This window comes from Globicephala melas, chromosome 4 (genome assembly GCF_963455315.2).
Source record: "Globicephala melas chromosome 4, mGloMel1.2, whole genome shotgun sequence".
NCBI lineage: Eukaryota > Metazoa > Chordata > Mammalia > Artiodactyla > Delphinidae > Globicephala > Globicephala melas.
Window position 1 is genome coordinate 2,894,647 of NC_083317.1, and position 17,493 is coordinate 2,912,139.

The 17,493-nt window shown below is 50.2% G+C and overlaps 1 protein-coding gene and 1 pseudogene across 16 annotated transcripts in view; both read right to left on the reverse strand.

Annotated features, from left to right (window-relative positions):
• PKNOX1 (PBX/knotted 1 homeobox 1) overlaps positions 1-17,493 on the reverse strand; it is a 48,783-nt gene that overhangs the window by 26,329 nt on the left and 4,961 nt on the right. For 3 of the 16 annotated variants that reach the window (XM_070045410.1, XM_060297745.1, XM_060297746.1), the window contains exons 1-3: positions 3,454-7,955; positions 2,748-3,055; positions 2,391-2,497 (exon numbers count right to left, since the gene is read on the reverse strand). In XM_070045410.1, the coding sequence (XP_069901511.1) occupies positions 2,391-2,441 (51 nt within the window). In that variant the 5' untranslated portion in view covers positions 2,442-2,497; positions 2,748-3,055; positions 3,454-7,955. Of the gene's footprint in view, positions 1-2,390; positions 2,498-2,747; positions 3,056-3,453; positions 10,436-14,000; positions 14,124-17,493 lie in introns of those variants that run through there. The other 13 variants (XM_030835506.2, XM_060297743.1, XM_060297741.1 and 10 more) reach the window with 10 other exon arrangements.
• Positions 13,327-14,006, reverse strand: LOC115841518 (small ribosomal subunit protein eS26 pseudogene; annotated as a pseudogene).

The following is a 17,493-nucleotide window of genomic DNA, read 5'->3' on the forward strand; positions in this document are numbered from 1 at the left end:
CCAGCTGTGTTTAAAGAAACAGTGTTAAACGTAAGAGAAAGCCTTAAAGATATTACCACTGAAATTGCTTTAAACTGGCTGTGTTGTTTGTAACGTCCGGGGAAAAGTATTTAAATCCTTCAACATAAAGAATTCAGTTTACAAATAAAACAAAATCGCTACAGTAAACTTCTTGTTATCCCTGAGCAGATCACCGCCCTCCTCGGCTTCTTCAGGACTGGGGTATCTGGGATGCACCTGCCCCGCCCACAACTGCCACCCCCCGCCCCTCAAGGAAGCAGCCTGTTGGGGAACCTGTGGTGGGGTGGGGGGTGGGGGGAAGCTCATCCACGGAGATGGGAGAGCCTGCATCCTGCCAGGAACCCAGCCTGGTGCTCGGGGCTGCAGCCGAGAGAGCAGCCCTGCAGGTCCGGGCTCGGGTCCTGTTCTCAACTCTCCAACAGGTCAGAGTGAGCAGGTTACTTCCATTCTGCCGCCTTTAGATGGAACAGTATACTTGGGAATTGCTTCTCTCTTAAAAAAATAAACCTGTGCGCCACAACTACTGAGTGGGACTTCCCTGGTGGTGCAGTGGTTAGGAATCGCCTGCCAGTGCAGGGGACATGGGTTCAAGTCCTGGTCCGGGAAGATCCCACATGCCGTGGAGCAACTAAGCCCGTGCGCCACAACTACTGAGCCTGCACTCTAGAGCCTGCGAGCCACAACTACTGAGCCCACATGCCACAACTACTGAGCCCACGTGCCACAACTACTGAAGCCCGCGCACCTAAAGCCCACGTGCCGCAACTACTGAGCCCACGTGTTGCAACTACTGAGCCCGCGTGCTGCAACTACTGAAGCCTGTGCACCTAGAGCCCGTGCTCTGCAACAAGAGAAGCCACCACAATGAGAAGCCTGTGCACCGCAACGAAGAGTAGACCCTGCTCACCCCAGACCCAGTGCAGACAAAAAAAACCAAAAAACAAAAGCGACTGACTAAAGCCCAATCAAACACAGTCCTTCTGGAGAGAAGTCTGACAGTATTATAAAAAAAAAAGCTTTAAAGGATTTATTTCAGGATTTTAAAAAAATGATCGTGAAAAAAGAGGAATCTAAATGTTCAACCTCAGAGGACCGGCTAAGTAAATGCGGTCTGTCTGTACTGTAGAAGATCAAATGCTTACTGAAAGGAATGCTCACAAGCGGTTCTCCACGTCACGGGAAGTGCTGAGCTGTTACAAGCGAGGCCTTTCCCCCACTGCGCCCAGCCCTGCCCTGGACTCCCTGCATCAGGGCAGGGACCAGCTGGAGGGAGACGGACACGTAACAGGGTGTGTCAGAAGGTGATCACTGCCACGGATGGAGAACAAAGATCAGAGGAAGGGACCGGGAAGCGGGTGGCAGGTGGGGAGCAGGCCGTGGGGGTAACCAGGGCCGGTGGGGGGTCCTCGCAGAAAGCGGGGCGAAGCAAAGACCTGCAGGACGGAGCGGAGCAGAGCCAAGGGGCAACCAGAGCCAGGGCCCCGGGGCAGGCAGAGGTGAGAGCCTGTGAGGTCGTAGGGCCCTCCGGGCAGGGAGTCCACGAGGAGCCACCGCAGGGCCCAGGGACAGCGGGGACATCGTTAGATGTGCATTTGAGAAACAAAATCTCTTGGAAATATCAGAGGACTTCCTGGTGAAGAGAGCAGCCTGAAATAGAGTTCCCTACCTCTAAGAAGCAAAAACACTTAAAACATTTTTTTAAATCAACAAAACCAAAATCACTGCAACAGGAAACATCCCAGGAATGGAACAAAACTGTCCATCAAGGAAAGACCCGACTTGAGAAGGGGACAGGGTCGCAGCTCAGGTCCTACACACCCCCTGAGTCTCACCAAGTGGGGAGTGACAGGTGGGCGAGGCGCCCCAGGCCTGTGGGGGGGTGTCCCTAAACCCTTGAGCAGGGAGCCGGGCGTCATGACCGTCTCCTGCAGGGGCAGGAGACGTACAGACAGCACCGCAGCTGTACCCCACGTGCCATCGGACGGTCCCCTCTGCCACCCACATGCAGGGGAACGAAACCGCACAGCTCCCGCCCAGGCCAGCAACTGGGCAACACGGGAGTCTATGATTATCACCACAACCTTTAAGAGCAACGACACTTACTAACACTGATATTAGAAAGGTGAATTCCCAAGAAACTATGACTTGGGGCCTCAAAATCACTGGCAGCCTCGGTGTCATTCAGGGAACTACTTGAACAATTCTACCCCTAAGCTTTCTGAGCACCCAGATGCAATAAATGCACCGAACGTTCACCATTGAACCTGCACCCGCACGGACACTAGCTTGCGAATACACAAGGCACTGTCCGTGTTTCAGTACTAGGTCGGCTGACTACTTAGGATGTGGAGCAGAGCGCCTGTGCTCACTTGTTGCCCATCTTGATAGCTGTCTATGCTCAACGTCTGTGTAGCCATCATGGTGAGTGAGTTCTTTATAAAACATCAAATCATCTTGAGTCAAAAGCAAACGGCGTCTGGGAAGACAAAAGCAGAGAAGCATCGGTTAATAACTTAGAGCATTTCTTGTCCCTTATTCCACAGCACCCGTACACCTTTTTAAATACATATCTTCACACGGAGAGTAAAAGCCATCCTCCACACTACGGTATAAGCCAAATCCTACTCAGCAGCCCCGCACCTGCCTGGCGATTGCGTGTCTGCACTTGCCCCAGGCCCGGACACGTTATCACGTCTCCAGGCATTTGGGTTTATTCCTTCACTCACCCAGCAAACACCTAGTAATGTCTACACGTGCGGGACACTGTCCTGGGCCCTGCGGCTTTCCTGGGGCCACAAGGAAGAGGAAGGCCAGGCAGCACACGGAGGGCGTAGGGGCGCTCAGGCAGGGTGACACGACAGAGGGTGAGCACGCAGCTGGCAGGTCACACGGCTGCGTGACGGGGCAGGTGCACTGACACTGAGCCCGGGGAGGCCGACCTCAGGCAGGAAGGACACAGGTGAGCTCAGGGAGGCTGCGCTGGGCATCGGCTCACATCTGCACGCGATGCAAAGGTGGGAACGCTGTCATTCACCTGTCACCACGCACACAGGTAAATGAGACGAGAGAAACCAGGTGGGGATGCCACCCGTGCCCCCCGCAGACAGGAGGACAGTGGAGCCACGTGCAGTGGGACAGCAGAGTTGGGGGGCAGTGGGGGACACGGGAGCAGGTCACACCCACTCATGGGCCACGTGGAGACTGTGCGCCTTCTTGGGGCGGGGGAGGGAAGCCCCAGGAAAGTCTGACCAGAAGGGCCCTGAGGCTCCCGGCTCGGGACGGTCCCTCTGACGGTGTGCAGGGCAGGTGAGAGACTGTAGGGCCGAGGAGGGCGGAGGCCGTGTGGCCGGGGCCGATGGATGGGAGCACAGGGCGTGCAGATGGCCCGGGATGGGCAGGGGGGCGGGTCCGGGGAGGGTCGACAGTTCCCACCTGAGCCACCGGCAGAGCAGAGCCGCATGTCCCGAGGTGGAGCCAACGGCGGGGAGCGGGGTCTGCGGCCTGGGAGGAGAAAGCGAGAGATGGGACGTTGAAGGTTTGAGACGCTTCTCAATACCCACGAGGGAATTCTGGACGAGCGAGTCTGGGCCACCAGTACCAGCCCGGTAATCGTCAGGGCGTGGCCAGCACGTGCAGCGGTGTAAACGTGTCCTCCAAGTAGCCCAGGTCCTGACCCCCAGGCCCTGCAAGTGGGGCCTTACTTAGAAACAGGGTCTTTACAGGGGTAATCACGTTAGGGGTCTCGAGAGGCGTGTCCTGCCGAGAGGGGGAGGGGAGAGGCGCCGAGGGCGTGGCCACGTGAACCTGTGTGAATCCGAAGCAGCCTGGAGTGGTGCTGACACAGGCCGAGGACACCCAGAGCCGGTCCTGAGCCCAGTGCCGGGAGGGGCCCGAGCTGCTCACCTACAGGCGTCCACCTGACAGTGGCTTCCCAACAGCTGACCTGAACAAAATGCACAGCAGAGGCCCTGGAAGGGCCTCGACCAAGAAGGCAGAGCCACAGCCACGTGGGTCTCGGCTGGGGGCCAACTCTCCACGGTCACTTTCCAGCATCCGGCCGGCCCGCCCCACGAGATGACACTGCGGTCGAGCCCACAGCTGCGGGATCTAGGCAGTGGCGGATCACTCTTCCAACTCTGGGGGCTTTCAAAATGCCCATAATAAATAGTGGGGACAAGTCAACGTTTCATTTTAAAAACATATAGATGTGTAGTCCTTCTCTCTACCAACCTGGTTGAAACTTCAATATCTGACATAACTTGGTACAACCGTTCTAAAGGAAAAAATTTGAAATTTGCGTCAAAAGCTTTGAAAATACATACTTCCTCTACAATGGAACACCACGCAAGAAGTGGAAAAATAAGAAAAAAAAGGCAACTCCATATGACTAACATTTTGTTGAGTAAAAAGGTGGGGACAGAGTGCCAAGGTCCCACTCCCGCAGGACACCGAAGGCGCCTGGAAGAAGCTGCCAGCAGATGGCGCCGTCCGCTTGAAAGGGTGGTCCAGGCCCGCCGGCAGCCATCTATCTGCAAAGTCCTCAGGTGCTCAATTCCAGGCTGCAGCAAAATGGTCCTCCATGTTGGGGCAGAAACACGGCCTGGCACCTGCAAGCGGGCAAACAGCCCCCAGCAGAATTCACAGGCTCACACATCCCGCAGAGCTGCCTGGGCTTGGGAGGAAGCGCGTGCCCTGGTCCAGGCCTCTGGCAACCTCAGCTACTCAGCTACAGGCCCTCCCAGCCCTGGCCAAGGCAGGCCCAAGACAGAACCTGAGTGACTAAGGGAAACCTACCATTAACTGGGAAATAAAGCATCCAACCCAAGGATGAAAGGTCAGCAGGCTCATCTTTGTTTAGCAAAAGCTCTTCTTTTAGGCATTGTATGAAAACCAAGGTTAACTTGAGATTTCGAAACGATCAATCCCTAATTCTCTCCCCCATTACACAGAAAAGTAAGCTTCTATTATATTCAAACTCAGCAACAGTGTCCTCACTTCTTTTTTTAAAGGTTATACTCCATTTATGATTATTAAAAAATATTGGCTACATTCCCTGTGCTGTAAAATGTATCCTTGTATCTTATTTATTTTATACCTAGTAGTTTATGTCTCATAATCCCCTACCCCTACCTGCCCTTTCCCTCTCCCCCCTGGTAACCACTAGGTTGTTTTCTATATCTCTGAGTCTGTTTCTGTTTTGTTATAGTCACTAGTTTATTTTATTTCTTAGATTCCACGTATAAAGGAAACGTACAGTATTTGCCTTTCTCTGACTTACTTCACTTACATAACACCCCCCAAGTCCCTCCATGTTGTTGCAAACGGCAGGATTTCACTCTTTTTTATGGCTGAGTCGTACTCCATTGTGTAAATATATACCACTTCTTTATACATTCATGTGCTGATGGACACCTCAGTTGCTTCCATATCTTTGCTACTGGAAACAGTGCTGCTATGAACATTTGAATCAGTGTTTTCATTTTCTCCGGATATACGCCCAGGAGTGGGACTGCAGGATCATATGGTAGCTCTATATTTAGTTTTTGGAGGACCCTCCATACTGTTCTCCATAGTGGCTGCACCACTTTACATCCCCAGCAACAGTGCACACGGGTTCCCTTTCCTCCAACTGTCTTCAATTCTTAACGTCACACAAGGCTCTAAAATCCAAGTCAAAGAACTGCCGACCCAACAGGCTTAACAACACCATGGTGTTGAAGGGTGAGACACGGTTTTGTCCATTTTATTTCTACAAGTTTCATCCAGTTAAAAAAGAACACATTTATGGAAACTGTCACTTTGGTACCCTTTCAAGAGTTCCAGCCAGACTTGAAGAAAACACAACTTTCCAATTTTCATGTACAGAAACGTTAAAACTAAAAGTAATTAAAGAAATACAAAATTTAAAATTATACATCCTTTCTCAGCTAGCAATTATTAACTTTAAAACAACAGTGCGCCACTTTGCTAGCAAAGACGAAGTGAAACCCAGCACCCTGCAGGAATCCTAGGTCTCACAAACCGTGTAATTGGTTTGGAAGGCGATTTGACCGTATGTATAGTTACCCATAAAAAAAGTTACACTCTTCTCAAACTCAGCTAAGAAGACAGCATTAGTGTTGCAACCTGAAAGGCAGACAAAAAAATGAAAGGTGAGCCAAATCTAACAGGCAGGTGTTTTAATATCTCTAAGCATCTAGTCAAGGACAACTGACAAGTCAGGGAAGAACCAGAGGCAGACAGACTGGCTGAGTACCACCAGGTGGAGAAGGCCTTCCTGCTCAGAGCAGACGGTGAGTCCGGGAAGGTCCAGGACGGCTCAGTCTGCAGAGACAGGAAGAGGAGGTGCAGCATGCGGGTCAGACGGTGGAGGGGGCCCCAGGTCAGCAGCACCCCAGCTCCCCTCATCCCAGCCCACGTGGTCCCTGAGATGAGAAGCCCGACTCGCCTGAGATGACTTCCTTCCTGCCTTAGTGGTGTCTCTAAGCCCTGTGGGAGATTTAGATTTTAATATTTTTGTGTTTAGCTTCAGAATAATCTATGTATTTGACATTTAAGTTGTGTGCAGTACGCAAGAAATTTTGGCAAATTAATCTTAGGTTTTAGCCTTGATTCCAGTTTAAAAGTATAACTGAGTTACGGATTTTACACATTTCTTTTTTAGTGAAAAGGCACAAGAAATTTACTAAGATTGTAAACATTACTTCATTTATGCAAGTTTACCGACTGCCAGGGTCTATTCTAGGTCCTGAGGGTGCAGCAGTGAGCAAAACCAAGTTCCTCATCCGACGAACGTCACTTCCTGGTAGAAGGTCTGGAAAGTTTGAGAACTTGAGATTCACTACATGTGCAATTTTAAGTTACTAGATCTACTGAGAAGGTTTTATTTATTTGGTCACATATTTAAGGTGCTTAAAACAAAAAGTGTATCTACTAAACTTAAAACGGGTTCAAAATGCGTAAGATTTAAGTTGTATATGGGACTGATCATTAAAAATGGTGCATGTAGTCTGATCATCTTGAGTTGATCAAAGGCTGTCTTATGGGTGAAAGATCAAAATTTACTAAACTTATAAAGAGAAAAATGAAATCTATAAATTCTAACATAAAAGCATAGAGAGAAAAACAGGGCTGTAGCTTTGTAGCCTTAATAAATGTTGATTTAAAAATAACCTCAGGGCTTCCCTGGTGGCGCACTGGTTGAGAGTCCGCCTGCCGATGCGGGGGACACGGGTTCGTGCCCCGGTCCGGGAGGATCCCGCGTGCCGCGGAGCGGCTGGGCTCATGAGCCGTGGCTGCTGGGCCTGCGCGTCCAGAGCCTGTGCTTCGCGGCGGGATAGGCCACGGCGGTGATAGGCCCGCGTACCGCAAAAAGAGAAAAATAAAAAAATAAAATAAATAAATAAAAATAACCTCAAATAATCTCTTCTCAAAAGAGAAAACCTCAAAAGCCTCATTTCAAAGGGCATTAAAAACTCACGGCAAGCAGAACAACTAAGCCCGTGTGCCACAACTACTGAGCCCACGAGCCACAACTACTGAATCCCACAAGCCACAACTACTGAGCCCACACACCTAGAGCCCGTGCTCCTCAACAAGAGAAGCCACCGCAATGAGAAGCCTGGGCAGGGCAACGAAGAGTAGCTCCCGCTCGCCGCAGCTAGAGAAAGCCCGCACGCAGCAACGAAGACCCAATGCAGCCAAAAATAAAAGAAATTAATTTAAAAAAAAAAAAGAATGAAGCCTTTTGTTTAAAAAAAAAAAACAAAACTCATGGCAAGAAAGTCAGAGGCAAATAATGTTTCTTATCCACATTGATAGAAAAGAGAACAAGAACCTACACGTCATCCATAGGGGAATGGTGAAATCCATTACGGTTCCAACCATCAATCACGAACATGAAGGTTAAGTCCAAGGAAAAAGTCTCATGGGTGCTGTCAAATGGAAAAGCAGGGCACACAATCTGCTGTGCACGTAACTGTGCCTTTCATTCAATCCACAAATGTTTACTGAAAGTCTTCTCTGGGCCAAGCTCTGTTCTAAATGCTGGGTATGGAGCAGCAAACCAAACACGGTCCCTGCTGTCAAGAAACAACTTTACAGGCTTCCCTGGTGGCGCAGGGGTTGAGAGTCCGCCTGCCGATGCAGGGGACACGGGTTCGTGCCCCGGTCCGGGAAGATCCCACGTGCCGCGGAGCGGCTGGGCCCGTGAGCCATGGCCGCTGGGCCTGCGCGTCCGGTGCCTGTGCTCCGCAACGGGAGAGGCCACAACAGTCAGAGGTCCGCGTACCGGGAAAAAAAAAAGAAACAACTTTACAACAATGTTGAAAAAGTATTTGGAAATTAATGTGGGGAGAAGAGACAGCTCTCTAGGACCAAGAGCGTGGGGTCCTCTCCTACATCCTTTATTAAGTTTGATGGTCCGGGGACTTCCGTGGTGGCGCAGTGGTTAAGAATCCGCCTGCCAGTGCAGGGGGCAAGGGTTTGAGCCCTGGTCCGGGAAGATCCCACATGCTGCGGAGCAACTAGGCCCGTGCACCACAACTACTGAGCCTGCGCTCTAGAGCCCTCGAGCCACAACTACTGAAGCCCATGCACCTAGAGCCCGTGCTCCGCAACAAGAGAAGCCACCACAATGAGAAGCCCGCTCACCGCAACCAAGAGCAGCCCCCGCTCGCCGCAACTAAAAAAGGCCTGCGCGCAGCAACGAAGACCCAACGCAGCCAAAAATCATAAATAAATAAATTTATTTAAAAAATAAAATATAATTTAAAAAGTTTGATGGTCCTCTCTGTGGAGGTCTTCTGTAGCCCTGGTTAATTAATCCTGAAACACATCATGGTTTTTCTTGCTACTGTCAAAAGTATCTCATTGTCACTATACTTTCTGGTGGACTGCTGGGTGAGAGATGCCCCCAGTCTGCGCAGGCTAACCTTGCACCCGCCAACCTTCCTAACAGCTCATGGAGAGGCTGCTGGTGTTTCTCAGCACACGCAGATGCAATCCCAATCAAGATTCCTGCTGTTTCTGAAAAACTCAAAAAATTGGAAAACATCCTACAAGGCCACAGGTAACAACTAAGAAGTGGCTAACGGCACAAGAACAGGTAAACAGGCCAATGGAACAGCAGAAGTGAGACGCTGGACTCGTCAGGGCTGGAAGGAAAAGTACCAAAGATGCAAAAAGCTTTGGAATTTTGATGCTTTTACAAACACCTCTCTGTACTCATCAATTGCTGCGAAGTGCTGGTGAACGCGGGCTTTTGGTGTTGCTACACACACACACTGTACGTGGGCAACCACGCGCTCCCGCTCAGCCACGGGCACGCGGACTCTCGGCCACCTGGGCGGGCCAAGCAGAAGCTCCCGCAAGATCAGAGCTCTGCATCAGAGTCCTGTTTACGGGGCCCACGCTAACGCAGAGACGCACAGAGAACTGGTCCAGGAGGGTCCATCTTCATTTGCACTGCCAGCATCACATCGGGTCTTAGTGAGGGCAGGAAGGAAAACGAGGGAGGAGATATCTCCCAGGGTCTATATATGTGCAGACCTAAGTGAGGCACTTTTAGAGCACATCCCCAAACTGCGACACTCCTCCCGAGATGGGGGTCTTTGTTCCCTCCTCTTCAACGTGGCCTACGCTCAGCGACTTGCTGGGAAGCAGGAGAGCGCATCCGGAGCAACGCTGTGTGACTCCAGGGCTGCGGAAGCTCCCGCCGCCATGTTCACCGGGACACTCACTTCCGGAGCCCCGAGAAGTAAGAAGTCTGACTAAACAGAGCGCCCCCTGCGCTCACTGTGAGGAAGCCCAGGCCACAGCGAGAGTCCACGCAGAGGTGCTGTGCTCAGCAGCCCAGCTCACGTCCCAGCTAACAGGCAGCAGCAACTTGCAGATTTGAGGAAACCCTTCCAAAAGACTCCAGCCCTCAGCCACCCAGCCATCCACGGCCCGGCGCCCTCCAAGCTGAGGACCCCAACCTTGTGGGGCAGAGACGGGCCGGTCCCACCGCAGCCCTTCCAAACTCCTGGCCCCCAGGCCCGTGAGCAGAGTGAGGTGTGCAGCCTCCTGTGCCCCCGCCAGTAGGGACCGGAGCGCTCGGCAGTCTCTGGAGCCCTGCTGATGAGCAAACAGGTGCAAAGAGGTGGAGCGCCTTTGAGAGGCCGATCTGTCTGGCTCCCAGGCCCTGCCATTCCCCTATGTGCTATTTCAGAGAACACAACAGAACTCTGTCTAGTAAAAATTAATAAACAGAACCCTTAATTAAATAGAGTTGGGGGCTTCCCTGGTGGCACAGTGGCTGGGAGTCCGCCTGCCGATGCGGGGGACGCGGGTTCGTGTCCCGGTCCGGGAGGATCCCGCGTGCCGCAGAGCGGCTGGGCCCGTGGGCCGTGGCCGCTGGGCCTGCGCGTCCGGGGCCTGTGCTCCGCGATGGGAGAGGCCACAGCAGTGAGAGGCCCGCGAACCGCAAAAAAAAAAAAAAAAAAAAAATAGAGTTGGGAGGCCATTAGGCGCACTCCCACACCCCGACGGTAGGGCCACCCGACAGAAAGTGGACAGACTCCTCTTCCCGCCTGGCAAGGCCTCAGCCCAGGAGACGCTGCCCCAGCCCAGCCCAGCAGGGAAAAGCCGCCGGAGGGACCCATTCCTCCGGCGGACTCTCGACTCCAGAGTCAAGCTCTTTAAAAGAGCTCTCCTCTCCTGGCCACGCAGGGACTTGCACGGGCGCCCCATGGTTGCAGACCCCAGATTTCAATTCTTTGTTGGTCCCGAATAAACCCATTTTGCTGGAGAAGTAACCAGCAGTCTATCTGTTTTATGGCAACCGTTTCTAAGATAACTGTAGAACTCACAAGGAAATCAGGCAAATGTTTGACAATCTGACAGCTCTGATGCCTACAGATGTTAATTACCTCAAGTCAATCTATGAATTATAGTGTCATTCAAAACGGGAAACACTAAGAGAATGGATGAAGAAGGTGAACCACCAGGTACACACCACAAATGACCTCCAGTCATGTAACATTCAACGCTGCACACACAGGTAACTCTGCTTTGCAAACAGTAACGAGTCTAAAGAAAATGACGGCCTGGTGCTAAGTGTACAAGTGGCATCTCCCAGTAACAGCCAAGGTTTGCAAGTCAGACATCTCCAAAATATCGTAACAATTACTGAAAAGGAAAGGAACTCCTCCTTCCTGCCCGATCAACATGTATGAGAAAGACATGATGCAGCCACCGTATGTTGCCAGCACATGGTAACGATACTACCCATGAGCATGTAAGAGTTGAAATGCTGGGCGATGAAGACCCCAATTGCAACCGTAAAGTTTATTTTCCAGAATTTCACTTTGGAGAAGAGCCATCTGGTGGTGTTGATCCAACAACTAAGCTTACAGAACAATCACCAACCATCACACCTCCATCCCCTGAGCTCCCCGTAATGCCTCCGGACCTCTCCCCCATGGCCACTCTTCCCAACCCCACCCGTCCCCCAAGTCCATTCTCCACACTGCAGCCCCAGTGATGGGGTTTCTTAAGGCTTTGCTGCTTTCCCTCTGCTATCAATTTTCAGAGTAACGTGCTGGTTCCCTAGCGTTCTCAAATAGTGACCAGTGAGGCTGTGATCCACGGGTTTAAACATGTAAAAAATAAGTACAGGGCTTCCCTGGTGGCGCAGTGGTTGAGAGTCCGCCTGCCGATGCAGGGGACACGGGTTCGTGCCCCGGTCTGGGAAGATCCCACATGCCGCGGAGCGGCTGGGCCCGTGAGCCATGGCCGCTAGGCCTGCGCGTCCGGAGCCTGTGCTCCGCAACGGGAGAGGCCACAACAGTGAGAGGCCCGCGTACCGCAAAAAAAAAAAAAAAATAAGTACAGCTTTTTTATATATGTATATATTTTCTGATGTTCCAAATTATCCCATCTTTTTCCAATGTAAGCCCCTTCAGTTACCTCCTGCAGCTTTTAACGCACTCTACTAATTCTTTTTTTTTTTTTTTTTTGCGGTACGCAGGCCTCCCACCGCTGTGGCCCCTCCCGCCGCGGAGCACAGGCTCCGGACGCGCAGGCCCAGCAGCCATGGCTCACGGGCCCAGCCGCTCCGCGGCACGTGGGATCCTCCCGGACCGGGGCACGAACCCGTGTGCCCTGCATCGGCAGGCGGACTCTCAACCACTGCGTCACCAGGGAAGCCCTTTTTTTTCTTTTTTTTTTTGTGGTACGCGGGCCTCTCACTGTTGTGGCCTCTCCCGTTGCGGAGCACAGGCTCCGGACGCGCAGGCTCAGCGGCCATGGCTCACGGGCCCAGCCGCTCCGCGGCATGTGAGATCTTCCCGGACCCGGGCACGAACCCACGTCCCCTGAATCGGCAGGCGGACACTCAACCACTGCGCCACCAGGGAAGCCCTCTAGTAATTCTTGATAGCTTTCTTGCTTTCAGGTAAAACGAGATACTCCAGGCTCATATTGTTTATTTTCTATGTCAAACCCAGACTTTGCCATTGATCCAAGGGGCTTTGATTCCAATGGGAAATGATACGTAGAAACCACAATCCAGGTGCTGTGTGCTCATTGCTACTGGTTGGTCACTGTTTCTAACCTTTCCAATGGACAGGGATAAGAAATGTTTTCTCATAAAAATTTTGTACAAACAAAATAACACTGATACCTCCAATTCAAATTTGGGATTACAGGGTATTTACTTTACTTCAAATTAATATTTGTATATCTCTTTTCTTACCCTGAAAATAATTTCCAAATGACAGTAACATAATGACCTATTTATCACTTTATATGTGTGTGTGTGTATATATATATATAGTTTCAAAATAATATGAATATTACTACTAACAATACAAGTACTAAAAATTGTTTAAGATTTCTTTGTAGTTTCTTTGTCTTTAGGATTTATCCCACTAGGATAGATGTACAATCCAAGTTGTTTTGAAGTCACTGGAAATAATAATTCTCTGTGTACTTAAGCCACCAATTCAATTCCTAGTTAGGTTCTTGTTCTTTCTTTCTTTCTTTTTTTTTTTTTGGCTGTGCTGGGTCTTTGTTGCTGTGTGTGGGCTTTCTCTAGTTGCGGCGAGCGGGGGCTACTCTTCGTTCGTTTTGGTTCGTGTGCTTCTCATTGTGGTGGCTTCCCTTGCTGCAGAGCACGGGGTCTAAGTGCACAGGTTTCAGTAGTTGTGGTGCACGGGTTTAGTTGCTCCGGGACATGTGGACTCATCCCGGACCAGAGATCGAACCCATGTCCCCTGCGTTGGCAGGCGGATTCTTAACCACTGGACCACCAGGGAAGTCCTCTTTTCTTTTTTTTTTTTTTTAAGTATAATTTCCATGTTATTGTGTTTTCAGAGAATAGTATTTCTTCAGTCTTTAAGGACTTAGCTCCTTACTTGGGCTCTGGTGGAGGCCATGGGGCAGCACCTGCAGGTCTAAGTCAGGGTGGGAGTGTTCCAACCTTCCGGCTTCCCGAGAACCATTCTTGACTACCATGCTGTGCTCACACAGTAACGTACTTTCACATATAGCTTGGGAAGCACACAGGTGTCGAAAACACTTGCTTTGGAAAAGTCCCTGACGGCTTCGGCCTTTACTATGTTCCGAATGACGAACTTCTTAATGGGCTTATTCTTGGGCATGCATTGGGCACAGCTGGCTCGGCCCCTTTTGACATGACCATTTTTCCTTCTTTTCTTGGTCATCTTAGAAGCAAGGAGGCAAGGGAGCCCTAGTTAGATTCTTTTGATTCATTTTGCTTTAATTTTTAGGTAGTCCTCCCCCCTCCTTTTGATTTAATTTTACTATAGAAGATACGTTTGAAACCTAATCTATAACCCTGTCCCCTCCCTCTCCAATAAGGAACTCATTTTAATAGTCTGGGGTTTAAGCTTTTTTATCATAAGCAAATAGTCATACCCTCTCTCAGATAAGAGTGCACACTCTTCTCAGCTCCGGGCCTTCCTTTTCTCACTTACCACATCCTAAAGGTGCTTCCCAGCAGGCTGTCATCACCTTCACTCCTGTTTACAGCTGCAGAGTGAGTAGTACAGGTGTAGCAGACTCAGTGCAGTTATTTAACCAGCCCCTCTGTGGACATGGGTGTGTTTCCAAGTCTTCAAAGGGATCTTCTGGAAACCCAAATCTGATCAAGACACACCCACTTAAAACCCTTCAGAGGATTCCCACTGCCTACAAGATACAGATGATAACTTGTAAGGCAGCATGACTGGGTCATTACTGTGCTCCTCCCTCCCCGCCCCCCATCGCCCCACTCTCTGCACCGCAAGCATACCAGGCCCTTCCAGGTTCTTCAGAGCCCTGGGCTTCCCCCAAACCCCAAAGCCTCTGAGCACAGTTCCCGCCCCCATCTGGACTGGTCACCCTAATCCTCGTCCCCTTGCCCACTCCTGTTCCCCTGGACCATTCACATCAGTCATCCCCATCTTAGAAGAGCTGCCCCTGACCTCCGACCCACATCTCAGAGCAAAACATGCCTCCCTTTTACAGTCTTTCCTACAGCTGTAATCTTACATTATTCCGATGGGCCTCGGATTAACCTGTGCCTTTACTACTTCCTGGCAGGAAGGAGCCGTGTCTGTTTTTGTTCACCATTATACTCCCCACCGCCGTGGCAATGTCTAGTACACAGCAGGTGCACAGTAATTTTGTTAGTGAATGGTTGTTACATTTAACACGGTAAGTATCTGTTCCATGAAAATCTGACCTAACTCACGCCAGTGCCTTTCTAAAATGATAAATCTTGGGACTTCCCTGGTGGCACAGTGGTTAAGAATCCGCCTGCCAACACAGGGACACGGGTTCGAGTCCTGGTCCGGGAAGATCCCATATGCCGCAGAGCAACTAAGCCCATGCGCCACAACTACCGAGCCTGTGCTCCAGAGCCCACGAGCCACAACTACTGAGCCTGCATGCCACAACTACTGAAGCCCGCACATCTAGAGCCCGTGCTCCACAACAAGAGAAGCCATTGCAATGAGAAGCCCGTGCACCACAACAAAGAGTAGCCCCCGCTCACCACAACTAGAGAAAGCCTGTGCACAGCAACGAAGACCCAACACAGCCATAAATAAATAAATAAAAATTTTTAAAAAAAGAATTACTAAAAAAAATTTAAAAAGATAAATCTTGACTACCTTTCTCCATTTCATCTAAAGTTGCTGGTCTGTACAAGTTTTCTACCTCCAAGTTCAATTCTTATTTATTTATTTATTTAGTTGCACTGGGTCTTAGTTGTGGCAGGCGGACTCCTTAGCTGCGGCATGCAAACTCTCAGTTGCGGCATGCATGTGGGATCTAGTTCCCTAACCAGGGATCGAACCTGGGCCCCCTGCATTGGGAGCTCGGGGTCTTATCCACTGCGTAACCATGGAAGTCCCTCCAAGGTCAATTCTGATCATTTATATCTTCTTCATAAACTATCCACAGCTTTTCAGATTTACTGCCATCAAATTGTATATGGATGTTCTCACTTGTAAAATTTTCATATTTGTAGTCATATCCCTTTTTATTTTTTTTTAAATTTATTAATTTATTTTTGGCTGTGTTGGGTCTTCATTGCTGCGCGTGGGCCTTCTCTAGTTGCTGCGAGCAGGGGCTACTCTTCGTTGCAGTGCACGGGCTTCTCATTGCGGAGCACAGGCTCTAGGCGCGCAGGCTCAGTAGTTGTGGCGCACGGGCTTAGTTGCTCCGTGGCATGTGGGATCTTCCCGGACCAGGGCTCGAACCCGTGTCCCCTGCACTGGCAGGCGGATTCTTAACCACTGCACCACCAGGGAGGTCCCCATCTTCTTTTTCCTCTAAAATGTACTATGTATGGCTCTAGGGCTGTACAAAAACAGGCCACAGTGGGACGTGGCCCATAGGCCTGCAGTTTGCCAACCCCAGGCCTAAAGTTTAGCTGTCCCAAGAGACATGTTGTACTTGACAAATATAACCCCAGCTACAGCGCACTCTCTAACTCAGTTTCGGTGATGTCAAGTCTCTTGCACTTTTCATTTAATCCACACACATGCTGGTGCGTCCAGGCAGCTCCCTCCCTCCCAGGCTGCCACGCCCACCCAGCTAGGCTTCAGTTTCCCAGCAGGGCACCTCCCCAGCTGCTCTCAGAAGCTGCTCTAAGAGTTCCACCAATTCCACTAACCGAGAAACACAGGAAATTCTGGGGTAATTTCAGTCTTAGTGGCTGTGAGAGCCGGTTATGAAGCCAGAAAACGGCTGGGAGACAATATAAACTATATCTCTAGATTTTAGGGGGCAGTTGCTTATCTTTCCCAGAACATTTAATTGATGATCCTTTTCTAAACCAAACCTGTGCACTAATAAAGCTAAGAAAGCGGTCAAGGAACCCAAGACTCTCAAAATTCTATATTCAGAAAATCAGATCCTTTCCGAGACACCGTGCAGGACACCAGCTGTACGTCACTACAGTGCAATCAGTTTTCCTCCTGTGTGTGGGGTTGAGGTGACTGCCACTCGAGAACACCAGCCAGATGTCCCCTGCCTTCTGTCCTGGCTCCATGTCCCATCCCAGGGCGGTGTTCAGTCAAGAACTCATTCTGAGGAAAACATTTAGCAAGATATCACTTTATTTTTCAAGCAAGATTTTGGGAGGTACCACTTGAAGTTTAATATTCAAATAAAATCAGGCGTTAAATCCTGTTAAAATCTATCCCCCCAAAATATTTCCAAGCCAACCACCTGTGTCCCCAAGAGACACAGCAAAATTCTAACAACAAAGGTGTTTAATGGTTTCAGAACCCATTTCAGTAAATTCTGGGCTGAATGGCCTTTCACAGCTGATAGATTCGATTCACACCACAGCTCTGTCTTTAGGGCCATGACTATCACCGGCATCACTAAACACTGCTATTTAAAACTTTCATGACATACTTGCTACTGACGGTCAATGAATATGTTGTAGGAAAAACAGGAACCCCCACCCTTCAAGGCAAGGGCTCTTCCTTGGGACCATCTTTTCCCTAGGGCACCGTCTGAGCTCAGGGACAGAGCACCGTGGACGTCGGCCTGGCAGCACTATCCCTATCCTGATCGGGCTGGCGCTCAGCTTGGCAGCCCAGAGGATGATCAAATAAACATGGGAAACAACAAGACCTAAACGCTTGAAAGGCTTCACAACATCGGGCACGGCCAGAAAATAAAGAGACTGTAGGCAAATATTTAAAATGAGAAATGTGTCAATTATGTAAATACATGAAAACATATGTAATAACACTGACTAAAAACACAACTCAAAGGAGCTGAACTGATGAATTTGTAAAAATTTATGCCCATCCCATGAAACTCGGGTTCCACACAAGGCATTTTGGGAAATGCCGTTCTAGGTCAGTACTTCTCGACCAGGGGGGATTTTTGTCCCCCAGAAAACACTTGGTGATAGCTGAAGACATTTTTGGTCGTCACAACTGGGGGTGGGGGTTCCTCTGGTGT